This window comes from Dermacentor silvarum, chromosome 8 (assembly GCF_013339745.2).
Source record: "Dermacentor silvarum isolate Dsil-2018 chromosome 8, BIME_Dsil_1.4, whole genome shotgun sequence".
Classification (NCBI taxonomy): Eukaryota; Metazoa; Arthropoda; class Arachnida; order Ixodida; family Ixodidae; genus Dermacentor; species Dermacentor silvarum.
Genome location: NC_051161.1, coordinates 30,740,538 through 30,768,341, shown reverse-complemented (window position 1 = coordinate 30,768,341; position 27,804 = coordinate 30,740,538). Strand labels below are relative to the sequence as shown.

The 27,804-nt window shown below is 40.4% G+C and overlaps 1 protein-coding gene across 1 annotated transcript in view; it reads right to left on the bottom strand.

Moving 5' to 3' along the window:
• Positions 1-27,804, bottom strand: part of LOC119462048 (uncharacterized) — a 110,803-nt gene that overhangs the window by 72,545 nt on the left and 10,454 nt on the right. The window contains exons 14-36 of the mRNA XM_049672404.1: positions 27,509-27,649; positions 24,557-24,667; positions 23,256-23,396; positions 22,971-23,106; positions 21,037-21,159; positions 20,727-20,944; positions 16,360-16,457; positions 16,142-16,250; positions 15,915-16,061; positions 15,671-15,784; positions 13,238-13,379; positions 13,127-13,159; positions 12,031-12,117; positions 11,550-11,636; positions 9,813-9,899; positions 9,095-9,220; positions 6,130-6,317; positions 5,940-6,043; positions 5,586-5,688; positions 4,275-4,415; positions 3,598-3,711; positions 3,135-3,276; positions 2,930-2,989 (exon numbers count right to left, since the gene is read on the bottom strand). Coding sequence (XP_049528361.1) covers positions 2,930-2,989; positions 3,135-3,276; positions 3,598-3,711; positions 4,275-4,415; positions 5,586-5,688; positions 5,940-6,043; positions 6,130-6,317; positions 9,095-9,220; positions 9,813-9,899; positions 11,550-11,636; positions 12,031-12,117; positions 13,127-13,159; positions 13,238-13,379; positions 15,671-15,784; positions 15,915-16,061; positions 16,142-16,250; positions 16,360-16,457; positions 20,727-20,944; positions 21,037-21,159; positions 22,971-23,106; positions 23,256-23,396; positions 24,557-24,667; positions 27,509-27,649 — 2,752 coding nt within the window. The remainder of the gene's footprint in view (positions 1-2,929; positions 2,990-3,134; positions 3,277-3,597; positions 3,712-4,274; positions 4,416-5,585; positions 5,689-5,939; positions 6,044-6,129; positions 6,318-9,094; positions 9,221-9,812; positions 9,900-11,549; positions 11,637-12,030; positions 12,118-13,126; positions 13,160-13,237; positions 13,380-15,670; positions 15,785-15,914; positions 16,062-16,141; positions 16,251-16,359; positions 16,458-20,726; positions 20,945-21,036; positions 21,160-22,970; positions 23,107-23,255; positions 23,397-24,556; positions 24,668-27,508; positions 27,650-27,804) is intronic.

The following is a 27,804-nucleotide window of genomic DNA, read 5'->3' as shown; positions in this document are numbered from 1 at the left end:
CATATGTTATATGACGAGTTTAATGTACGTAATGTTTGCATATGATAAGAAATAACGTCAAACATAGAGGCATCAATGGCTCCCGCTTCAGTGTGCATTCTCATTATGGCTACGCTCTTGCTATCGTTGATTGCCAGTAACTGTTGAAATGAGCTTTCGCTTCCTCTAAACTCGCCTGAAATATTAGTTTGCGCATAGCATGTCTAATTTCTGAGATCGTTTGGCAATTCTGACGTTCATAGGCCTAACAAGATAGAAACGGCAGGATGGTTGCTAATGGATTGTCTTGGCTTGGATATGTTTGGCACGAGGCACCAGACAGCACCCTGTCTTCTAAAGTCTTCGTTACGTTTGCGTTCTCAAATGTTAAACTAAAGAACTTGAAGGGACGCGAACCGGTACCGTCCCGCAAAGGTGCTTGCATTTAATGTATGCAAGGTGAAAAATGTTATTCTAAAACTGTCTACTGACTGAGCACATATAACCACCACTTCAAGGCAGCAATATGTGAACAATATGCAGGGTCACGCATACATTCGTAAAATTACGATGTGTAATATATGGCTGCAGCCACATGATAATGCATGTTGCTGTCTCTATGACCCCATGCGGAGCAGCATGGATACATAAAAGTACTCATGTGGCCCCTGTTAAACGGCAACACATTGAAAGAACTACAGGAGGGCTCTATGTAAATGGAACCAGTGTTATTTCACTGCATCCAGTTATTTAAACCAATTAACAAACCGCCTACAGTAATTACCAAAGGAACAGGGCATACCTTATGACATGCTAGCAAATACTTGCACAAATTAAGTAACTCTCATAAACTGACATCTGAGTAATAATTCTTATGGGCCAGGAAAACAATGCGAGATGCACCAAAATGTGTTGTTACTGAGTGATGTTTCCGTCATTCTAAAAGCTTGCTTACACACGTTACCACAACTGGCAACATTCTGCCACCTTGACAATTAAGTAAAATTTTAAAAGAATTACCTTTACACAACCAGTAATTATCCAGTACAATAAAAAAATGCCACAGCAAGGCACTGTTAGTTTCATTTGCGCAGAATCCTCCATTATAAATGGTGCTTTTGCTTCAGAAAATGGGTATGAAATTTTTTATATATCGACAAAATGCGACAATTAAAGACAAAGTGTGATAATTAAACAATGTTTTTGAGATTTTACCCCAGGAGCATAATTTTCCAGATGACTCGACGTAGTAATTTACTCGAGACAAGTAACAACCAAAATTAGACTAATATTTTTTTAATTAAGTTATGGGGTTTTATGTGCAAAAACCACCATCTGATTGAGGCACGCCATAGTGGGGCGACTCCGGATTAATTTAGACCCCCTGGGGTTCTTTTGCGTGCACCTAAATCTAAGTACACGGGTGTTTTCAGCATTTTGCCCCCATTGAAATGCGGCCGGGATTTGATCCCACAACCTCGTGCTCAGCAGCACAACACTTCTGTCTTTTTCTTTCTTTAGCCCAAAAGAGTCAGAAAGCATGAAGCAAGCAAGATAGCAGTCCGATAAAGACACTCGCTTTATGCACCCAATGAAGAGGCCTAAACTTTCATGTCATTCACAGGCATCTGCTAAGGGCGTAATGACAGCAGCACTCCTTGGCAATTCAGTTTCAGTTTTCTGGGTAAATTGGCTGGAACTCATTGCTCTGCAAAAATTACCAGTATCAGCTTTTTGCATGTCTGAAACCAGTTATGAACTCTTCAGAGGCTTGAAGTCTTGCACAACAATTAATTGCCTGACTCTTTCGATAAAACAAAATGTTAAATAGCATAATTTATTATTACCTGTCTAATTACTCTGTTAGGTCATCTGATACGTATGCCTCTCAGCAAAAGCAATCCAGAGAAAATCACAAAACTATATTGCATCTTCCATATCATAAAGAAAGTTTGAGTGAATTTGTGGGTGCTTAAGTGGGACAACTTCTGAATGATTAAGCAAATCCCAGCATAATGCTGTCATGCCCTGGGGTGCGATCTTGTACGCGTTCCAAAATGGAACGGAGGCAGTCCGTTCCATCGAGCCGCAAATGATTGGTCAATTTGATCGTCACGGTTCAAATTGCCCAATCGTGTGCGGCTCACGGTTCAAATTGCCCAATCGTGTGCGGCTCGATGGAACGGACCGCCTCCGTTCCATTTTGGAACGCGTACAAGATCACACCCCTGATTACTTAAATCATAAAATCTGAGTTTGACACCTTATCTTTCTATCCTAGTCTGCAAATGTGTTTGTGAATGAGATAAGTACACAACCCACGGTGGCTATTCATTCTACAGAGAATGAATCAAAAGCTTTATAGAACTTTTAGGAAAAGCAAGAGCACCAGAGAGAATGGACAGCCTTTTGGAGTATGCAAGGCAGCTAGTTAAGGAGATGAATCTCAGCATTTGCAATGCCTCTAACCAGTGTTTATGGTGATAAAAAATGAGGTTTAATGTATCGCTCTGTGTTGCTCCAATTAAAGTGATAACCTCTAACCGTCAATACAGAAAGTAATGCCGCTTTCCTAATGTCTAAGCAATAGTATTAAATACCAGAGAAACTTTATCTGTAGTAACGCTCCATTCAATAAGTTCTTTTGCTTAGGCACCAAAACGTCACATACACCTCTTTTTCAACATATTACACATTCCGCAAGAATGGGCAATTACTCAGATATTACAGTACATCGGAAGAACTAGAGGTTTCTATGCTACTCTTATCATCCACTATTCATGGCCGCCCGATCCCGAAGATAACATGGGCGAAGCTCTGCTGTGGTTACTGACGAAGCATGAAAAGAAATGCCATTGGCATAGAATTGTTACATTATCCCAGCCCTATTTACATGCTACTTAAATGCAGCTGTCTTTTGCTCATAGTAGAACCACCCTTGTGTACACACCTGGAGGACCCGTTGTCCTACGCTTGACTCGTGGACTGCGTGTTGATGTTGGCACGTTTGCTGGGCAGTAAATATAGCAACAAATCATTTTACGTTTACAAACAAGTAGTAAAACATTTGCTCTGCTAGGAAACTTCTCACAAGAAAAATTGCTAGTGCTTCATAGTTTTGTAAATTCAAAAACAGGCATGTGGCTTGTACAGACCAGTTTTTTTTGTGATGAGTCGAGAGATGTAAGCCAGTCTGGATGCTGGCTCTCTGTTTGCACAACTCCCAACCAGGTCCTCAGCATCAACATAAAATGCTGCTACAGAAATGTTCGGGTTCGTTATTGAGATGCTAGTGATCTGTAAAAAATTTTAGTGTATGGGTCATGACCCGGTATATTGCAAAAAAGAAAGAGAAGGAGCTTATAATCTAAAATTATCTTCCCACATATGCATCATGACTTCAACAATAGGTGCATTATCTAAAGCAAGCATATATTTAAGACACAAATACAGTACTGATAAAAAGCTGAAGCACTCAATAATATAAAACAATAAAAAAAATAGTAGTGAGAAACACGAAAACATATCTAAATTTTAGAATGTAGCCATGTGCCCGGGAACTAAGAAAAGCTTAGTTCCTTGAAAGAGCATACAATACAAGTGAAAGTTCACACTTACTCGTTCTGCTATGGTCATTTCATCTTCAAAGACCATGAGCTGAGTGGGGTTACGGAGGCTCACAGGTCCATGTACTGACCTTTCTTCTTTGTTGAACCCGTAGCCAAAGCATGTCTTGTTTAAAAAATAAGTGAACAGAAATGAGATGGTAAGAAAAAGAGCACTGTGAAGTTGGAGGTAACTGAGACTAAACCATTAATTAGCCTGCCTGGAAATCAAGAATGAGCGGGGACAAACCCTGCAGCAGATATTTTGATAACAGAATGCTATCAGACACATTTAAGATGTAGTTTGACTTTCTGAAAACACTAATAAAAGTAGATGTACCAGTAATTAGTGGAACCGTGTCAAACCACAAAAGAGGATTAGTTCTTGGGTACATGGGAATTCACATTGGAAACAATTCAGTTATCGGCTGATGGTTGTAGTGAAAACTGTGTGTCTCAAGTATGTGATGTCTCTTTGCTGCACAAGAAGCAACACATGGCTGGTTTTTCCATATAATACGAACGAGAACCCATATAATATTAAACAGTATAACCCATAACCCATAGACCCTAGTCCCATATAAGAATATATAAGTTGCAGTATAGTTAAAGCTACAGTGTCAACCAGCTTTCAGATTATAAAAGGCACAAAAGCGGAAAAACACAAAAGCAGAAAAAAACTACACAAACCACTGCATAGCCATGCCAGTCCTCTTCAATGCAGGAATCACCAGGATCGCTGTGCCCTTTAGAGATGTCATAACTGATCACAGGAAGAAACACTGATACAGCCAGCATTGCAGTGGCCCCGCTGCCTCTCATTAACTCATCCTGTGGACCAAGACAGATTGCACACTTATTTATGTCTGTGCAGTTTCTTTTCATTATAAGCAGCATGCAGCTGTTATAGACCACTGCAATAAGTAAAACATTTTCAACGAACCTCAAAGAAAGCAAACATGTTCGTTTAACTAAATCTGCACTTATATGAAGTAGTGTACAAGTATTTTTTTTTGTTAATGTTTCTGTAGGTCAATGCTCCATTGACCTACACAAACATAAACAAAAAAAGAAAACTTTGCACACTGTAGCTTCTCTCTTTGATATCATTATTGTTACTTTTTTTTACTCTCCTGCCTGACGACAGTTCCTGAACAAAAGTATAACATTGCAAGAGTTGGTATTGCTGAGTAGTGCCGCACAGAAATTCATACAAATAAGGGTTACGGCATGTTGAGTTTTCTGGACCAACTTTTCTGCATACAGCCCAATGTAACTTCTGCGGGAAATTTTAGACAACCTTGTTCAGTGGGAATCTTTGTTGAAGTGTCGTTCAGGTGAAATCTTTGTTGAAGCAATGCTTGTAAAATTGAAGTCTTACTGCACCACACAAGTGTCAACATGGTAACATCGCAACATGGCAAGCGTTACGGCGTTGAACAATTGTGTTCTTTGAAGTGTGCACAGCACAGTTACAAAGCAAACGGCAACATAGTTGTACTGTTTCATTTAACTTGGCGGGAATGCATAAACCTAGCACCCTTATGTGTAAATAACCAGGGACTATCTACACTAATGTTTAAGACTGCATTGACCAACAAATGAAAGTGAAGTGGCATGAGATGTTACTTATGTGCTGCAGAAGCTGTCATAACGAAAATAGTTCAGTATATACTACTTGCTATCACCTTGTGATTTGTGCAGTGCTCACAAAAGAATGGAGACAAAGAAAGTGCACAAGACAAGCACTGCCCTGTGAACTTCCTTTTCATTGTTCCCCATTTTTTCATGAGCACTGCACAAATCACAAGATGATGAATGCACACCAACTTGCTCAGTTCTTGATGCTAAAGCTTACTGTCAGTGTTTGAGATGTTATATTACTAAAAGGTTTTCATGGTTTTTCTAACCACGTTCAGAAATCGTTAGGAAAATGAAGGTTTATTGTAAATATCTCTACAGGTACAGTTAAGTTTACTGTGGAGTACATTCAATGCTTACCAGCAACATGGGATCATCATATTTGAAGTACAGTGAGCTGTTCATCAAGCACTTGGAATGCTTTTCAAGACTGTCCGGGAGAACAACCACATAGTCAGAGTACCTGCAATAAGAAAGGAAATGCTCAGATTAACTTCTCAAAGCATTGTTTAATTACAAACTGCACGCATACACTTTTGGCTTGACTTGATTTGTAGTTTCACTTCACATGATGTTTGGCAGCTGTGTCAATCCCAATACAAAAGCCATAATTCATCACAAATTGTAAGAATATGTAACAGAAAAGTGAATAAAATCATGATATATATCCCCACTTTATACAGAATAGGATATATGACAGATGTACCAACTTACTTGCCAAGCTCAGATATAACTTTGTTCAATGTTGCGTGCTGCGCTCCAACCACCAAAGTAAATTCTTTTTGGTCTTTATTCTTTTTGAACAACTTCCACATTTCCTGTGTAGAAAAATCACCCATGTATAGAAATAAGCACATAAATAAAGGGTAAAAATTCATTTACAGCAGATGGGTACTATGCATACCATTGCAGTCTTCAACAAAATATCAGCACTTGTATTTGAGCTGACGAAGAGTGAATAGCCGTCCATGTTCATAGTGATGAGTGCCATTAGCACCACGTTGTTAAAAGCAGAATCATAACTGGAAATGTCATGAGCCACACCTCTTGAAAGCAGCAGCTCAGTATTGCCAGAATGACCGAGTTCACCACCTGCCAAAGGCAATGATTTATGTTGACGTTACGCTTCAAAGGAAAATAAAAATCTAGAAGAAAACTAATGAAACATGCAAAATATTCATTAGGTACTGCAATTATGCAGCAGAAAAATTGTGAACTTCGAGTTAGAACCACACATCACTCACCACCCCGTGCTCACAGATTATATGCCGCTTTCCTAATGTCTAGGCAATAGTCTTAAATACCAGAGAAACTTTATCTGTAGTAACGCTCCAATCAATAAGTTCTTTTGCTTAGGCACCAAAACGTCACATAGACCTCTTTTTCAACATATTACACATTCCGCAAGAATGGGCAATTACTTGGATATTACAGTACATTGGAAGAACTTTTTGTTCCTTTGGGTCTCACCCAAATTTTGCAGCAAGATCGCATTTTCTGGTCCTCAGTGTTCAATAAAACATTTAGCATCCTTGTTTGCATGGCTCATCCAGAAAAATATGAAAGGCCCACATGGTATATGTGCACCTTCTCATCAGTAAGTAACCTACTGCAGAGACGTGGACTATAGTTTCCTAGTTAGTCAACAACTAAAGGTCTGGAAAAACACGGAAAACAACAACCCTAAATGTTTTGATAAACACTACAGACTAAAAGATGTGATCCTGTGAAACGTGAGTGAAAACAAAGCAGCAATAAAGCCACTTTACATGTGCAAGTAGGCTTAAAAGTTCATAAAGTAGTACATCATTTTGGAGAATTTCGCACAGACAACCTGGTCACTGCCTTTTTCGTTTCGATATTTTTTCCTACTCACATGCTGAAATACAAGATGTTATTAAACTGCATACCCTGCTGCGATAGAAAAGGCATTATATTCACAGCTGATGAAAACTTACACTTTAGTCAACCAAAAGATATATGTACATATAAATTTAAAAGTCAAACATGAGACGCAAGCTTGCTTATGTGTACTTTTTATGACTTAACACTATACGATAAGTCATGCGGCCTGTGCAAGGGGCTGTTTTCCAATTCCAGAAGTGGGTGAATATCAGGTTTTTAAAATACAGATCGAATATGAATAGTAAGCATCAATTAATTAAAAATCAAATAGTCAAACACAGACACTTATATTTACAACAAGAATATTGAATTTTGGTATTGTTAGGCATGATGCTTGTACTGACTAGTGCCAAAAGGCAGCTAACTATAAATGACAAAGGATCAATTTTAACACGAGATAACTCACCGTCATAAAAAAACTGCACGAGTAGAATCTCAACAACATTAGAGCTTGGTTGCAAGCAAGCTTTCCAAGAAAGAATGGCTGCTATATGACTAGCTTTCCAGAAATGCTAAATAAATGGTAGGCGATAAAAAAATCAAACGTGTAAGAAATGGAAAAAAAAAAAAAAAATCTGCTGAAGGACTTGTGTGCTGGGCCTATTGCAAGGAAAGCATCAAAGGCTGTACTTCAAAAAATAAAGGTGTTACATCGCTATAGGCTGCCAGAAACACTAAATGGCAGACAAGCAAAAATCACAGGTTGTCATGTAGGTTTCTGACAGGAAACCGAAACAAATCTTGCATTACTGATTTTGTTTCTGCATTCCCTCGAGAACATTTGTTGTTGTGGCACTTTGTTTAGCGGATGGAGAACAGTACCCATACTTTAACATTTGGTTGTTGCGAAATAATTGGTTACTTTAGAATATTCAGAAATATCAAATAGTTCCATTTCAATTATGAATAATCATAATGTAGTATTTGATTTGTATTTGAAACTTCAAATATTTGCCCATGCCTATAAAATACATGATTAATAAATTTGATAATTTCACTAACTGTACCTTTCTAAAGGAAAAAGATGATTGCACAGTTCTGGTATTAAAACACTAATATATACCATGGAGGTATACATTGGCAAGGGAACAAGAATTCAGGATCGCCAGTCAGCCTCTAGAGTTTGTAAAGGAGTAGGTTTATCTAGGTCAATTACTCACAGGGGACCCTGATCATGAGAGGGAAATTTACAGAAGAATAAAATTGGGTTGGAGTGCATATGGCAGGCATTACCAAATCCTGACTGGGAGTTTACCACTGTCGTTGAAAACAAAAGTGTACAATCATTGCATTCTACTGGTGCTAACATATGGGGCAGAAACTTGGAGGTTAGCAAAGAATCTCGAGAACAAGTTAAGGACCGCACAAAGAGCAATGGAACGAAAAATGTTAGGCCTAACGTTAAGAGACAGGAAGAGAACAGTGTGGATCGGAGAGCAAACGGGGATAGCTGATATTCTAGTTGACATTAAGAGGAAAAAATGGAGCTGGGCAGGCCATGTAATGCGTAGCATGGATAACCGTTGGACCATTAGAGTTACAGAATGGATACAGAGAGAAGGGAAGCGCAGTCGAGGTCGGCAGAAAACCAGATGGGATGATGAAGTTAGGAAATTTGCAGGCGCAAGTTGGAATATGCTAGCGCAAGACAGGGGTAATTGGAGATCGCAGGGAGAGGCCTTCGTCCTGCAGTGGACATAAATATGGGCTGATGATGATGATGATGATATACCATGGGCTTGTAGTCACTAAACATCAAAGAGCATGAAAAGCAGCACAATGAGGTCAAGTCCAAAAAGCAGTTTCCAACCATTAGAGCTGTAGTCTGCCAATGTGCTCTGCTCAACTGCTACACAATGAAGATCAGGCAACTATGGTTCATTATTTATAGATATTAAATGCACACCAATCAATTCAGTAGCATTAGTTCATGTTCATGTGTGATTATGATACAAAAAACTTACCATCCCTCAAGTTGCGTGCAGCCTTCAATAACATCTTGTCTGGTTGTATCACAACAATGTGAGTGCAAAGACGCACAAGGAGCTCCCTGTTGGATGCTGGTGTTGCAGAAATGCACAGAAGAGCCCCTAAAGATGAGAAGTAAATGGATTTTCCTTTGAAGCTTCCATTATACATGTTCTAGTACTCTGATTATGTTGATTGTAGGCATTGACAGAGTGAACAAGCTACAAGGATGAAACAGCCATAACAGCAAAACAAATAGTACAAGATCTATTCTAGATATTAGTGCCCTCAGCTGCCATCAAGTGCTCTATTAGTTAAGCATTGTTTCACATGACTCCCCTGCCATACTCATGACAGCGAAATTAAAATGCTTAAAATAAAACTTCAGTAAATTCTAAGCATGCCAGTTTTGCCTGCAACCTGCTACAAACAACTGCACAAGTTCATAGCAGTACTGTAACATTAATTTAACAACTGGCAGAGCCACATTTCTCATAGATATGTATCAGTGGTGCAGCATCAGTGGCATGTGAACAAGTAAATAAAATTGTACTCTGCAGAATAACACCACAGTCACTAATTCAGAGCAGCATGTGCAGTAAAAGTGAGGTCAAGGTGTGTGCACATTATCTTGCAATTATTTAAAATTTCTTGTTCCTCCAGTTCACATTATTCTGTGAACTTCCTCTGCAGTAGAAAACTGGGTACGCTTACTCTCCCTCTGACGAAATGAAGGCTCATGAGTGATTGCTGTGGAGCCTGTTGATGCCGAGCTAGGCCTTGTCACCATGGTAGTGTGGACTGAAAGAAGGCAAAAAAAAAAAAAACTTATCACTGGAACAGCGCAATGAGTTTTTATCCCCCACACCACAAGGAACATAGTACACAATTCTTTTTTTTCTCAGTGAACCAGGCTGAACCACCTAGAGGCCAAGTTGACATTAGGCATTATGCAAAATTTTAGTTCTATAAGTTTGCACTTTGGCCCATAAAAATTAGGTTCATTCGATTCCAAGTGGCACAAGACATCTCAGCATATAGTGATGCAACATGGGGACGTATTCTGTGACTATCACTTTCGGAGAGAGTATCACCTTGGAGACAGTATCGCTATCAGGCGCGCACTGATGGGCTGGTTGAGCAAAATCAGATAAGTTGATTGGTTGGTTGAGCCTTACGTCATGTGAAGGCTGCAGTATCGCCGAGGCGATCGTCACAGTATACGTCCCATGGTGTCACAGTGCCGTGATATCTTTTTCTTGAAGTCACACTGCTCATGGCTTGGTACAAGTAAACAGCAATGAACTTTTTTAAGCTGCAAGGCGGCTTTTTTTAGATTATATATGTGGTCATTTAACACTCACGTAAATATCCCTTGAGATAATAGATGCAAATGTGTACTTTCTGGCCATTATTTCACATTATAAGCTACGTGCTGCACTAACCTTGCACCAATTAAGCAGAATATGTTAGAGCATCAGATTTGCTTAATTATATTACAGAAAGTCTATGAAGCTAATTAACATAAGCCCAGTAATGTTATTTTAAAATTTCAAAAGTGAATAAAAAGAAAATATCAGGACTGGGCACATATTCGTTTTTGTTTCTTTTCCTCTGACTCTTGCGTTCAGTTTTCTCTGCCAATATCTTATTGCATTAAATAGAAATACTGGCCTGCACTAAAGTGAAATAAGAAAACCGAATTGTGCAAATATGAAATTTTTATGAATGAAGTGGGCGCAAGCTACAGTAATAAAACGCCAGTTAGAGTGAACAATATTTGACCAGCTTTTACAAACCCAATAATGACCTAACAGCTTTTTGGAATAGTACATGCAAGACCACTAGAACAAAAGGCTAAGATACAATATTTGAAATGTATTATGCTGCTGTGGGCGAAGTGCCTGTGGAACTTGTTGAATGTTCATTATCAGCTGTTTCACTTGGTTTGTTTGTAATAAAGGGCAGTGGTTTTGACCGAATATAATGTAGCCACATATGACTAGCAAGCTTGAATGTCAAATAACTCTTGCTTGCATCTATTATACAATTCCATTTTTTCTTGGAGTGAAATTTTACATTTGAATGCAGTGCTAATCACATATATCTCCTTTAATGAGAGGGTGCATAAACCCTTTAATAAAATCAGGTGTTGTGAATTATATAGATTGAGCAACTAAAGAAATTCATAAGTGTTCAATCTCAGCCATTCTACAGTCGAACATTATAATGAAGTTGCATCTGACAGGGAAATGCCTTCACTATATCCGATACTTGTTATAAGCATATATTCGTTGCACACTTAAAATTTGATACTTCGTTACATCTATGAATGACTATTTAATTTTATCTGCACCACTTTTTGCATGTTAAATGATTTTAGTAGTTTTTTATGGCCTTTTAATACAGTGGCCCCTTGCAGAAATGATAAATTCCAGGACAAAAGCTCACCTGCCGTGGGTGAAGCAGCCATGGGACTTGCTGATGTATCTTCACCCTCGGCTGTTTTATCTGATGTGGTTGCTACAGAAGGTAGTGCTGTTCAAGGGATATAACATTTACATGTATGACTGATGAGTTCTAACACCTAATGTAAAAATAATTTTGAATGCATCTCTAGTGCACATTTATTTTTTTTACTTTGCAGTCTACTTCTGCCTCTGAACACATTGGTCAAATTGTGTGCCTTTTTTTTTTTCACTGTGAGGGTACACAAATCCTGAACACCAGACCAAAAGATCTCTTACTATGGGCAAAGTGCCCGTTGGAATTATTAATGAATGTCAAATAATTTTGGTCACTCTCATTTATTTTGAATACATAGTTCATGCACATTCAAAGCTCTTTTTTGTACTTTATTATTATATCCCAACAGTGTGGTGCTAAACTTACGAATCTTGCAGAAACCCTAAACACTAAGACAAAAGCTCACCTGCTGTGAGTGAAGTACCTGCAGGACTTCTTGATAAATGTTCACTCTCAGCTGTTTCATCTGACCTGGTTGCAACATAAGGTGGTACTGCAGAAGGGATACAGCATATTTATAGATGCATGACTGACAACCTTGAACATTGAATTGATCAATATTGTTGCCTGTATCACTTGTACACTTTTATTTTTTTATTATTATTATTCTTTGTCTTTCAGTCGCTCTTGACATCTAAATTTCATATCACACAGATCTCAAACTGCATTTTTTTTTCTACTGGGACAGTGCCAAAATGCTAAACACAAAGACAAAAGCTTGTCTGCTGTGGTTAAGGTGCCTATCGGACCTATTGTTGAAAGTTTTCTTTTTTTTGCAGTTTTTGCAGTTTCCTTTGACAACTCAATGCAGTGCTTTACTCATGAATAAAGTCTAGCCAGGCTAATTAGACAGGTGAATGAAACTCTTATGGGCTTATTTCATAACCAATATCATTTATAACCTAGCTTTGTTATCAAAATATTCTACTAAAGCAATCCAATATGCATCTAAGATGACAAAGTACAGTGTAGAGAGAGCAAGAGAGTGAGCAAGCGAGATGAAGATTGATAAATTATTTAAAAAAAAGATTGGCTGAAATGTGTGTTCTAGTCAGCTACTCAGTGTTAGCGCAATGAATAAGTTCAATTATTTATTGGTAGTTGACACTAGAAACACAGGAAATAAAAAGCAATATAAGTTCACAGCTGCGCCATTTCATGTAGCAATTATTTGATGGGAGTTTTGCATTCCTACACTGTGCTGTAGGGCATGAGGCATGCTGTTCTGGTGGGCTTATGATTAACTTTGGTCCCCTCTGGCTGTTAACTGTACGCATTTAAGTACATGAGCATCTTTGCACTTGTGCGCTAGATTGTAGCTGCTGCGGCCGAGAATTAAACTCACAACCTCGTGCTCGGTGATGTTCCGTGTACCATACTGACATGAACCAACAAGATTTATTTTCCAACTCTGGGTTGCTGGCAACACCGTTATTGAACAGGTAGGTTTGGAGAAACCCACTATAAGGAAGGCGGTCAAATATGAAAACCAATTTGCATACCTGTATGCATCCCATTGGTGGTCGATGTGCACTCTGTTAAATAGAGAAGTCAACTTAATGAAAATAATGAATGCATATGCATACAATGCTTAAGTGAACTGAACAGCTTACCAGTAGCAGGAGAGAGAAGCCTTGAAATCGCCATAAGGCGTGAACCTTTTTCACGTGCTGCGCATGCCCCACACGAGTCCTCAGAATCCATTCGGAAGGCAACTATGCAAGGTGCTGGGTTGCCATGTAAGTAGCGAAGAACCTGCACACAGTTTACATTCTCTGGGATGCATCCTTGAGCAAATAAGTGCGCGTGCATAAAATGAAAGTCACAGTGTGCCCTACATCTAAACAGCAACCTATAAAAGCTTCCACAGAAAATCCAACTACCTTTAAGCATTGCTATTGCAGTCAAAATTGTAGCATGAACGGTATTAATACTACATGCTAAACCAGGACAAAGAAGCCAAACAGCAGCTAAATGCAAAGAGGGTCAATTTTTCATTTCCATGCTTTTATAGTGCCAACTAAAATTTATCTGGTAAACTTCACTGTATAAAATTGATTCTTGAACTTTCAGTCCTCACGTGCTCCTTCATCTGCTGATAAGTTCCAAAATGTACCTCTCTTTTTTGCAAAAGTGCACAGAAACAAATGCCATAGCAAAAATAAAAAAAGAATGTACATTTAAATCTCGACATAATGAACTTCAACATAATGAAATTCTCAATATAACGAAGTATTGAACTTTTTAGAACTTCTTGTCCATAGAACATCATGTATTTGGGTCCTCAATATAACGAAATTTCACTGTCATCAGGAAGAAATACCGAGATAATAAATGAAAAATCCCATGGACGTCGATGGTCAAACGGTGTAATTACATGCGGCTGCTTGCGAATGAACCTCTCAAATCGGGCATCGTGCAACCAACTGCTGAAGCGGAGCAGAGTCATGTTTCGTATAAAGTCAAAGTGTTATCCTATCGCACTGCATGCATTGTATGCTTTAGGTACGAGTGAAAGTGTACGAGGGTGAGCTGAGGAGGATGGTGGCTTGATAAGCAGTCTTCCTGCACGAGCAAGGGGAAAGGGGGGGGAGTGAGCTCGCGGTAACACATCAAATGCACGCGAGAGCGAGGGGGGGGAGAAGGGGGTGAGGAACCGGTTGGAACGAGTCTCCTTTTCTAGCATGGCCGTGGCTGTGCATAGCTGTCAGCTTGGCTGCCCACATATGCAGCCCGTTAAGAGATAATCTGTTATTTGTGCGAAGACCTAGCGAGCAGAGATGGCATGGCATCGTGCACTGTCTTCCCACGTGTGTAGTGCTGAAGTTTGTGTAATCTTGAGTTCCAGAGTTGTGTTGAAGCGAGAGGCGGATGAAGCATTCACACCCCACGGCTAGCACTTTTCATGATAGTGTCATCCCACTATGGGCAACACTATTAGCCGCGGGGGTGGAGTGGACGCGAAAGCGTGGCTGGATTCATTTCATACCGCCGATGTGAAGATATGTTCGACAAGACATGAAACCGTATCTTTCATCGCCAACTCTCCAATTCAACAAAATGATTTCTTTCCATGCAAACTTGCCTTTTTCCTATTTTCCAATAATTAGAAAATTTTGCAGCCCCTTCCATGGAAGAAAAAACCATCGGTGACTGCATTTAATTGCATAAAAGATCAAATTTCAATATAAAGAAATTCCTATATTATAACAAAGCAAATTGCAGATTTTACCGGCTTCATTATATCAAGGTTTAACTGCATAACCACAGCAAGTAAGCAATGCCATACAGTTGAACCTTGATGTAACAAGGTTGTATGCAGGCAGCAAAAGATATGTTAAACTGGGACTTTCCTTAAGCTGAGTCTTGTACGCTTCTACTACAAAAATTACTTCTTGGTTTTCCAAACAGTTCATGTAGCTAGCATCTTCCCATTTGGCACTACACATAATTCCTCAATAAAGCAATAACTATGGGATTAAATGCACTGGCACATGCAGTCCAGAGATTGTGCCGAGAGTGGAGATTCTGTACGGACTGTGCTTCAGTGTTAGCAGCCTGCACCAAAGAGAGAACTATGCACAAAAATGCATCGCCACCATCATGGCGCATTAATGCCAGACTTCCATTTTCTTTGCTTAGAATGGCGCAGTGATTAGTGAGTGATCTCTGTCATATCATTAATAAATTTTTTATATTGACAGTGTAACATCTTTGTCATTAACAAATTTTGTTACATGTGGCATGGTCTAAAGTTTTTAAAAGGTTGTGCATAGCTTCTATGAAAAGCTGCTTCATTGTGATGACCATGTGCTTGCTGCCTGTGCATGTTTGCTGGGAGTCATGCAATTCAAGCGAGGTATGCAATAACATTAAATTTTATAGCCTCAGGTTCACACAGGCACATGACGATATGCATAATTGTTCACCAATGTCCCAGCAAACTTTGTTAATTAAAAATCTGCTTAAATAACTTGTTCACTGCAAATGTGTTAGCTTGCGTTAGCTGGCTGCTTGCAATCACCTGATACAGGCAGTGGCCTTACCTTGATTGAAACGGTTTCTTCATCTTCGAACGTCAGGAAACTAGAACCATTTCTTCGGTATGCAGCAACATTTTGGCTGCCTCTTTCTGTGTGAATCTTAAGGTTTGGGCAAGTCTGCAGAAAATTCAAAGAAGATATAGCACACTAACATTATGCAGTATAGCCAACAATGCACCATATCCTGCTGACGTGTGATCAGATTTTTTTTTTTTTTTGAGGGGGGAGGTGATCATAATGAACAAACCTGGGCGTAATTTTCCCAGTGCTCCAATTTGCACTTGCTACCTGGCACTTCATGGCCAGGCTCTATTTCAAAATATCGCACAGCCAAGTTGATTGATATACAGACTGCCAATGTGTGCTTTTCTTTTGACCTTGCCAACAACTTCTCCTGAAAAGAGTTTGATTACCTTATGTGAACATCATGCGTAAAGGTTAAAAAAACAATTATCGTTTATCCAAGGCTCTTACCAAAAGTTGAAACATCTTTTCAGTTGACAATGTCTCTGAGGGGTACTCAACCATGCAGTCCTTTGGAGGCTCATATGAGTGTGCCAACAAAATCAGGATATCAGATATCCTACAAAATTTTAAAACACAAAAAGAACACCACAGACACAGCCCCCACATCTCAGCAAAAGAAGCAAAATGCATGCAATTTGTAACAAAATATTGATTGGCAAACTCACTTCCTAAGGCGTTCAAAGTCCACAGCAATCCCAACGTGTACAGCGAGCATCAAGAGGTGCGGAGGACGACTGTGCTCCCTGAACTGTTTTACTGTAGCCTGTTAGGGTGAGAAGGAAAACAGTCAGACTGCTAGAGTTGGTATGGCTGCATTATGTGACAGCACAAAAGGTACGCAGAATGACAGATCAGCATGCGTAAGTTCATGCCATCTGTGGTATTACACACGAACAAAGAAAATTCAGAGCGTGAGATCAACGGGTGGGTATTGTCCTCCTCCCTTTTCAAAAAGAAAAATTTCCCATCACTTTTTTGTAATATAGTAATGCCTCTCCTTAACGCATTAGCGTAAAACAAAACAAAAATGCAACGGAACCTCGTCGATAGGATTCTGCATAATACGTTTTTCGAGATGATAATCTTTTTTCAATTTCCCGATAATACGATTTAGTTGGATAATACATCGGATGATACGATTTTCGGATGATTGTCCGGTTCCCGTGACGATCGTATCAACGAGATTTCACTGTAGAAAAGCATTCTATATTATTAGCATTTTCCATTTCTCTGTTGAGAACACAAAATATGACAACCAACTTCATTAAACCTACACACACCACTTCGTATATGCCATCAAAAACATTCTCAGTGTTGGGACTTGCACATTAGCCAGGACTGGAACAAAGCTACATGAGAGGTGGTAAGATGAGGCTCCTGCTATCGCTTCTGATTTGTATAGTAAAGCCACATCTGATATCTTCGACCAAAAGACCGGAAGAATGAGCCAACGAAGAAGTGCAAGAGCATCGTGCATAACATTAGTTTGTTACAAAACTGCAAATACTTTTTCACCTTCAATATGCTTTTTACCCTCTCTTTTCACAACATTTCTACTTGCACACTAAGACAGTACCAGCCCAACAATTTTTTAATAATTTACATGAAGTGCAATGGCTGGCTGAACAGCAATTCAATGCACTGTATTTACATGCACACAATTAGACCCTAAAAATATGGCGAGAATGGAACTTGTTACAACTCAATATTCAAAGCAACATTAGCCATGTACTTGAAATGTTTTAACATCTTGCGTGCACCCCGGCTCACACACATCCCAGTAATGAGTGACTCGTCAAGCTATATTAGTGTTGCAATAGGACGGTTATGCGACAAAAGGGCTACAACTATGAGACAGCCATATTTGCACAAATGCGGAGGTTACGTAGTTGCCTGCCGTAGGTGCGGATAGAGCCATATTAGAATACACTGCGCTGCTGTCCTCATGCATGTTCATATGAGCATCTATACTCTCCCTAAGACATTAAAACAGATTTCTTGTAAATATCAGCCTAATTGTGGTTGAGCTGACAAAATTTTGAAGTGAGAAATTGCCACTGACGTCAGCATGTCAATGAAATCTTTATTGTCTAGCAGTTCATTCGATATTATACCTCAATAATTTCACTTTCCATCATAATGCCTCAAAAGGGTAAGTGTAATCTCAAAGGTATTAATAAAACCTTATTGTACAGTCGAACCTTGACATAATGAGCGTGGATATAACGAAGTAGGAGAGAGAGAGAAATAACATTTATTAGTACTAAAGGAACTAACGCCCCAACCGTGCCTCCCGGTAGGCTCATGTTTCTTGCCTCAGCACGTTCTGCACCAGAAGTGGCCACCATAGTTTTTCTAACTTCATGGGAGAGTGGTCCACTCCTCCTAGCTGATGGGATGCTGGTTGTGTGGTAGTTAAAGTATTGTCTGTGGGGATGCGTGACTCTCACGCGTCCCCTGACGTTCTCCCCGCATGGCTCCCGTCTCCTGTAATCCGGCTTCGCCGCCTGGCTTTACGGCGGTGTGGTTGCGGCGCATTGCGGCATATAGCGACAGATGGCGCGAGTGTTGCGCTGCTAACGTCACCTAGCGGCGGGGTTACTCGGGCGCAGAAAGAAGAAGGCGCTTCCTCTACGGCTTGGGATCAGCGAGCAGCACGCCCGGATAGCGAGCGAATATGTTCGCCCCATGCTATGACACCATCGCCTAGTCGTTCACGTGTACGGTCACGCGAATGGCGCATGCGCCGGCTCACTTCGCGAGACCGTCTCGCGAGGCTTGGAGCAGGACACCGGTATGAACGAACACGGATCGTTCGAACTTGCCACCGTTCGCGTGACCGTACACATGAACAACTAGGTGATGGTGTCATAAGCATGGGGCCAACATATTCGCTGGCTATCCGCTTGCAGTGAGTCGGACTTCCTTGATTTGTCGCGTGCCCATGTGAATGTTTTATGGGTAGTCCCAATTCGGCTAGCATGCATTAGTGTTTGAAAGGTGCAATAAATGCCCTTTTTGATTGTTTGCACTACTGTGTTGTTCCTTTGTCCCAAGAGCACGTGTGAGACACCATGTCTTTCAGAAGATGTAGTTTGCAGGTCACTCCCACAAGGTGTGTTTATTTTATGGATAGGCCCCGCACTGTTTGCAAGTGGGGGAGCCTGGGTCCCTGTTGATATAATGCGTATAGTGTGGTGTCATTAATGTGTGCAGTTGTGCTTTTCGTATGATTGAGGCATCCTTTCTCAAATGCATGTAGGATGGTGTGCTGAGAAGTGTTGATGTTTCCCAGCAGACTTCAAAATATGTAGCCTTTCGGTCCACTGCATCTTCCGCTCTTTTCTGGGGTTGTAAGTGTCTTCGATAGGCCGAAGGATAGGAGGTCCCGGTGTTTCTGCACGGGAGAGCTGGTGTGCTCTTAAATTTCCTCGCAATCCTTGATGGCCTGGAACCCATTGTATATGTATATGTAGGAGGGGGTGAGCATGCATGCACATGTGGAGCTTTGTGCATATGCGTAAAGGTAGGGAATCATTTTGAATGGCTCTGCAAGCGCCTTGACTGTCAAGATTGTAACCCTGTCAGACGTATGTGTCATTTCCGTTATGGCAAGCATTATCGTCAGGAATTCCGCGTCCTGAGACGTTGGGACTCTCAACTTTTCACAAGCGTCGAGTGATGGCCCACGACCACTGCTTTGCTGCTTTCAGCGTTACGACTGGCATATGTATAGTATGTGTTTTGATCGTCTGCCTGCTGCATTATATTTATTCTTTTTGACCGCCGTTTTCGAAGTAAATATACAATCATTCTTATCAAAATCCCTGTGTAATGAATACAGTAGACGTCCGTTAATTTGACTCTGGCTAATTCGAACTTTGGTTAATTCAATCCCAACTGAAGGTCCTGGCCGGTGCCCATGCATTTCTATGGGTCCAAGCTTTCATTATTCCGATGCTAAAACTGGCCTTGACAGTCTAATGAGACATGGCTTTGTTATAACGAGGTTTGACTGTATATATCCCCTCAAGGCACCAATATTTTCTGTCCATTCGAATATAGTTTCAGTTTTAGTTTCTTGGACCTTCAGAATTATCAAAAGCCAAGAGCTCAGAACGACTTCAGTATCTTCAATTTTTTTGTGAGTTTTGTAATGTTTACAGAATGTGGTCTCCATGCGAGAAACTTTCTCTAGAACAACACATATAAAAAATTCAACTATCTCATGTCTAGCATACTTGGAAAACACCAATCCAGTTCCTTGAAAAATATGCCTAACATTCTGAAAAACAATGAAAGAAATGAACCCACTATACATGATGGCATGCAGACACCATAAGCAAACATGCAGCTGTCTGCCTTCCAACTCATTTTATTAATTTACACGAATTATTCAAACTTACAGCACATGTCAAATCACAAGTATTTCAAGATGTATGCAATATGTCTTAAATGCCACTATTTTCATCAGCCCATTTGTTTTTGATGCACTACCTTGGCATTCACAATTGTGCACACAGTCGCCTGAAAGGGACATAAAAAACTTTCGCAAATGTGTGAGCGACTCATGCATGAACGTCAGCAAAGTTGTACAAGGGAGTTCTCAAACCCTTTGGAAATCCAAGGTTTGCCACTAGCCAAAATCTGCCCAATGCCTCACTTCACAAATGCTTAACTATAGCTAGCACAAATCTTTCACTATATCCCAAGCCTCTTCAAATGCTTCTATATTCAAGTTCACTACTTCTATACACTCTGGTATATCTGATGCATGGCTCATGTATGCTAGAGATTGCGATGCAGGCTGCTTTGCTGGCTGTTCTTAATGATGGTTCATCACCAATGCCAGCATCTGGTAGTGCATTCTCGCTGACACCGGAGTCATACAGCCACTTCATGGCTCAGACAAAGGAGGCTCCACTACCGCCGCAGCACGAAAACCGCTGCGAAATTCCCCTCTGCAACTTTTGCTGTAAAAGCACTCAAAAGGGAGACTCCTTCAATAAAGCTTCGCAAAAGTTTTGCTTACTTGTGCCACCTGCTGCAACATTGCAGGCTCTGTGGATGTAGAAGTGAACAGCATAAAGCCATCAAGTGCATTGTCATCGAGGAAAGTTGTCCCATGAGTAACAAATGAGTTGATTTTGTCCTCCGTGTCAAGACGATCGATCACAACTGGAGGCAAGCCTACAAAAAGCAGCTGCCTCATGGTCAACTTAGAAGAAAGAAAGTCTTCAAATGATGTGCCTGTTTGAATAAATGTAAGCATCGCAAGTCAACAAAGTGGCTAATATATTATATGATGCATAGTTTACGAGAGGAAAGTGATTCTAACTTACGGTTCTTTACAGACAGCTGGCCTTGAATGTTATACTCAACATCCATGTACACCAAGTGCGTGCATTGCTCCTGTGCAATCTTTAGGGCTGCTAGATCTGCCTTGAATGTGCAGATAAGCACAGCTGCAAGCACAGATGAAGTTTATGCACACATCCAGACCACTACGTTCATTCATTAACATTCCAATGCAACACAAGCGCTAAACACAGTGGTCGATAACTCCTAATTAACCTTGACAAGCTGGAGTTTTTTGTTTGCATTTTACCCCCACTGGAATGCGGCAACTGGGAATCAAACCCAAGACCTTGTGCTCAGAAGCAGAATGTCATAGTCAATGAGCCACCATAGCAGCTAAAGCCACTATATTCATGAAATGTCTGAGTGAAAAACCAAGCACAAAAATGTACTTTTTCCAGCACCAAGAATGCACGGACATTCAAGGCACTCTAGCAAACAATTACAACTTCATAATAATTGTAGCCTTGGGATCAAATGCATACTCAAGAAAGCATGCTAGAAACACCTTCAACAAACAATGGCATTTTGGGTAGTAAAACAAAAAAAATTTTAGAACTGCTGTGGCAGAACATTAAAGTCAAGTGAGGAGATGAGGTAAAAGGCAACTAAGCGGAAAAAAAGTTGAATGCACTGCATATCGTGGCTGCACAAAATACTTAAACACTTGGCTTGGCCTCCACTTATAACCACATGAGCTAATAAAACTGCAGACACTGCAATGCTTAATCTATGTAAAGTTATGCCAAATCAAGCAGCTTTAAAAAAACTAGCCATGTTTATTGCTGTTAGCCATATTAGCATGGCATGCAGCACATATGTGTCCCCTCCTTTTTGAAATGGAGTAAAAGAAAAAGGTGGGTCCTCCACAGAAGGCTAAACACACTTTGGGGAATTGGTCGTGCATGACTTGTTTTCCTCCCTTTCTCCTCCTACACTAATTATGCTTGCATAATTTTTTTTTTCAAGAAGCTTTGTGCATGAACAATAAATCCAACATTGCATTAGAGCTTCATAGTGAATATACTTTAGGCTCTAAAGCTGATAACACCCAACAATGCAAAAAGTTACAAACTACATCACATATACATTAGACAATTGTGACTATGCCCACAGCTTCTTGTCTTTCATGGCACTATGGCACTCAGATCAACGTCTCATTTCACTCTCTAATAATAACTGTATTCTGGACATTCTACCATTGCCAACTCACAAAACATTTTCAGCTTTGAGTGAACCAGAGAGGACATGAACCATCCAATTTCAAATTTACTCCTAACAGAAAAACAGCAGAATTTAACAGTAGTGAAACGTCTAAAATGGTTCCCTGAGCAAATATTAAGGCGAAAGCCTTAGACAGCTCATGGGATGAAAATTTGACCGTCTGGCATTATGAAAATTTCACCGTCCGGTGCTATGGCACTAAAATTCAATGGCACCAAAATTGATGGTACCACCCACAACCATTGGTGGGAGTCGAAACCAGAACTATTGGTGGGAGTCGAACCCTCAACCTACGGCGGGACCAAAATTCAATGGCACCAAAATTGATGCTGCCACCATTGATGGTCAAACCCCCCAACCTTTGTTGTTAATCATGGTGAAGTTAATTAAGGCACAGTTCATTATTATAGAGTTAATTAAGGCACTTGAACCCACAACCTTTGGTGGGAGTCGAACCCACAAACTGTAGCGTTAATTAAGGCAAGGTTAATTAAGGCACAGTTAATTAAGATATAATTAATTAAGGCACTCGAACCCTCAGACCTTTGGTGGGAGAAAGCAAGTAAGAGGAAGTAACAACGCATTAGAATGAAAATGTCAAGTAATGTAATAAATGTCTCATGAGCATGCAAGCTTTCGCCTTCATCCTCTTTAGCATATGCTAAGTGACCGACTTTTTATGATGCCAACCTACCTTTAGTAGCAGACTTTGTGAAATGCTTAGGTACCCTTGCACTGCGTTCTTTGGGACCCTCAGATCCACTTGGTTCTGCCCCATGCCCATCTTCCAGCTGCCACCACAGAATGGTTGTTGGTTTTCTTTCCCGACACTGCTTGGAAATTGCACACAAAAACAAAGCAACTAATACTGTTAACTATCATCAGATGATTACTACAAGAATTACAATGTTCAAAAACTAGTAAAATTAAGACATGCTGACTGTATACCAGTCACTTGCAGTTTAAAATGGTTACTCACTTGGCACGTAGAAAAGAAGCCGGCTGACAACCTTGATTCGTGGAGCAGGTTCCCATGAAGTACATTGTCCATCAATATCATCTTGTCAGCCTCGAACAAAAGCACACAGCCCTCAGGATGCAAGGCCAAAAAGTGAGACACCTGGGGCATGTTCCAAGAAAATTGCACTTCATACATGCACTTTCATACTTTTTACAATAAGCTTAGCATGAACCAAACGACCACACATACGAGACATGGGACAAGCGCTACCTGGTGTCTTGTTGAATGTGTGGTCATTTGCTTCGTGCTAAGTTTATTGTGAAAAACATGCACCAACTCACACAAGAACAAGTGCTACTCATGCAGTTTCATTCATCGAATATATTAGCTATCAAACATAACTTGTGCAGCAAATAACCAAACATGTACTATGTGTGCATGCACACACACGTACGCACATGTGGACGCACACACACAGACACACACAAACCAATAACAAGGACAGTATATTAATTCATAGGTGCGAAAAAGCAACAGCAGGCATGCCACCTTCCTTGCTTAGGAAAATAAAGCTGTCTCTGGTCAAAGGAACATGATGTTACCATGTAAATGAGATGCTCAGAGGAAACTCAGAGGATGCTCAGAGGAAACTGTTATGGCTGGTTGACTACTTGCACACAATAGAGCAGTAACAAACGTGTGTAATACCCCACGATAGTGAAAAGAAAACTAATTGCAACAGATTCTCTTTGTCTAATATAGTACAGAAGAATATTGTACATATTACAATAAACGGCAATATTTTTTTCCCCCCAGAGTAGATTATATAAAATTCACCGGTCAGCTCAGACCCCTCACATCATTTGGTGCTCAGCAAAACAGGGATTGCACTATAAATAATGCAAGCCACTGCTGCAAACTATCCCAAACCAGGAGATGCCATTTTGTTTAATGGCCTATGAGTGCTTACACATGCAGCACTTATCACATTCTCCGGCAGAGGAGGCAGACTGCGATCGAAGTCAGTGTAGAATGAGCCATGAAATATGAATGATCACGACAGGTCCCTGCATAATGCAACTAAGCTGGGCAGTGCCTTTGCTTGAATGGATATTCTTGGTGCTGTCAAAGGTTTGTACTACTTATGCTTGTTTTAGCCAGCCAGTTTCTCTAAGACTTGGCTTAGGATCTAAGCTGGCAAAGATTTGAATAAATACAGTACAAGCACTACAAACGTACAGTAACTGACTTTCTAGCAAACAACCAGCTAGGTCAACTCATTCATGCAATAGGAAGAAAAAAAAAAGATGCATATATACCTTTTCAGTCAAAGTGCCTTCATTCTCAAATGTAAACATGTAAGTGTTGTTCCTCCAAAAGACCGATACGTTTCCCAAGTTGTGAAAAGTTGTGTTTTTTGAAGGGCAGACCTAAAATTGACAGGGCACATTGAGGTCTGCAGTACTAGCAGCATGCATGCACCTCTTGACCAAGTACACTAACAAAAAAGTTGCAGTTTCACCTAAAACACAAAGCAGTCATAATGATAGCATATTATTATGTGGAGTAAGACTCACAGTATCTTGCATAGCATCGGTAAAAGAATATATCTGCAGTGACATGCAAACAACCTGCTTTGTGGTGTGACCGTAGATGATGGACACAGTCGAGCTGCCCTCTCCAATCTTTCAGCATTGCAGTGTTATTGTGCAGTTATCACACTGAGATTCGAAAAGAGCAAAATAACAGTTGATTGTTGTTTGAGACACACACATCGCTTCTGTCTGACTTCTGTGCTCGCGTCCCTCCAACAGTACAATCACAACATTTTCCTTACTTTTCTCTCCTATCCTATCTTTGACCCCTGGCCAATGTCTTTGCTCAACTTTCCGCAGTTCGATGCTGGTTCATTACTGTTCAATGCACCCTGGCATGCAACACAACCACTTTCTTATAAGACAGTGCTGCTCTTCTTTCGGCAATTGGGCTTAACGGTCGTCTCAGCATTGTCAAAGGTTGGAGCCTCAATTAAAGGGGCCCTGAACCACTTTTTATCGAAGTGGACAAATACACTTAAAGTGAAAATAGGCTATTTCAGAATCACTTTGGCGTAAAAAGTACTTGAATGCGTACAGCAGAAGCAGAGTTATTGGCAATCAAACACGGCCTCCACTGTACTCCCCTTCCTCCTTCAATGCCTTGCATTGCGAAGGCTATGGCGGAGTGGCGCGGAGCCACAACGCTCCGCCTCGGGAACGTCACCATGGCGCGCAGTTCAAATTTCATTTTGGACTTCCGATTTTGGTGCCTACGAAGCGCTAAACGTAATCCAAATGCAATTGTCCTCAGCGAGCCGCAGTGCGCTTAGCCACTAGACTCGTGGCGGCACCTCGCGGCGGCTGCGATGTAGTCGACCGCAGCGACCAATAGCAGGGGTGTATTGGAGTGTGCTGTATTACGAAATAAAGCACACAGAAAAGAGCTAGGATCATGGGGTCTTTTGAAACGAGAGCGTTTGAGAGAAAGGTGACTTCGCATTCCGCTTGCCAGCTCCACGGACCGCATACGACAGCAGAACTTGGCTGAGATGTTCACAACAGCGTATGCTACCCTCGGACTTATTTCACCAAGCCTGAGGGGTCGTTCAGGGCCCCTTTAATGGAAAAAGTTATTGGTTTAGAACCAGCTGACGTGCCTTCCTCAATAATTTGTAAGCACTTGACCAACAACATGACAATGTGATTACGGTGATAATCGGGGATATCAGAGCTATTAAAACATCCTGTGGTGACACGGTGAGTGCAGCAGGCTATATAGCACACATCACTGGAGAGTGCAGTGACAGGAATGGCAGACTGAACCATTTGTTAGACATAAGACTACAGGCAACTATTGTAAGCACGATGTTTGCCTGGTGTTTACAATGAATTACACAATGACTTTCATTGATGCTCTCAAGGAGCTGCATTACCTAGTCTACGACACATGCAGGCCCAAGATTTGAGACACTGCTTAATGTGAATGGGGTCTCTTGTTGCACATACACTTAACAGCAAATGTGCAGCACATGCACTAAGCATATTCATTACAAGACTAGGACAGCACAGTTGATATGAATGGAGAACACACATTTGTGTTTCTGTACTTATTATTATATGTAATGTACATTAGTGTGATTCGTTCTTACATGAAGTGATTTAGGGCTGGACTAAGTTTAACAGCTGGCAACAGAGGAAAACAACAGTGAATTTCAAGTAATTATGCACTGGATGTGCTCTCGTTTCTTTCTAGTGACTGTACAAGCACAGTGACTGTACAAGCCATTACATTTCTATGTGTTGAAATAGAAGGTGTAAATACTACTGTCGTACAGTAGACCTCCATTAATTCGACTTCGGTTAATTAGATATTTTGATTCATTCGATCCTGACTGAAGGTCCAAGCCAGCACCCATGTATTGCTATGAGCCCACACTTTCGTTATTTCTATCTTAAAATACTTGATGATGCAACTTCTGAAGGGACATTGCACTAAAGAGGAAAAAGCCCAAAATAATTCACATCATAAATTCTTGTCATGCTCCACAGTATGGTTGGCACCGCAAACTACTGCTGGGATTGCATGCAGAACACGTGTCATTTTATGTATCACGGTAATATACTAGTAAAAGTTGTGCCATAACATTACCATGTTCATTTGTTTATTTTAATTAGAACATAAAGTATATGCATCCTTGCACTATATTTTTAAGAAGGTCTGAGAAGGTTTGATAACATCACAGGTTCTGGACAATGCCCACAATACACAGGGTTACTGATGAGGGCAGACATGAGTACAGCCTAGTTGGCCTTTTGTGATGAGCCAGACGACTAAAGTGCAGGGATAAAACATGAAAAGGTCACAGGTACACCAGGTACACAAGGTGAACCATGGACAATGACATAAACGGTTTGATTATATGCTTTTTGACATAACCTTATTGCATTAAGTTTGCATTAATTGCTTTTCTTCCACAACTGCACTGAAGTTAAATGCGTGGTATGTGTTGTGTGATATCACTTATTTTGTGGTGACAGCTATTGCAAAAACAAAGGTACTGAAATTGCACTAAAGAGGAAGAAGCTAAAATAATCCACATCATAAATGCGGATTATTATAATCACAGTACGGTACAATGCAGTATGCAGTACAACGTCGTTACTAAATTTAGCACTCAGGACAATGTCAAACAATGTATCTCCATAATTATTTCACTGAATCAATTCAATTACCTGAGCATAGTTGGACCATGTTTCCTGTTCACAAGCACTACTGACTTCATTCTTGCCTGCTACTTTGAATGACCGCACTGCAAGGCTGATTGAAACACACGTTGTCACTGACATCCCATGAGCTGGCTCTGTTGCTTTTTTCTGCGAGCAATCACAAAGAGACCTTTTTAGACTGCGTTTCCCAAACTGTTGGTGTTGACGATGATATATGGGGTTTGATGACGCAAGGGCCAATGATGGCCAAAGAGCAACAACCAATGGTGTAATGTAGTTATTTGCAAAGACACTTTGACAAT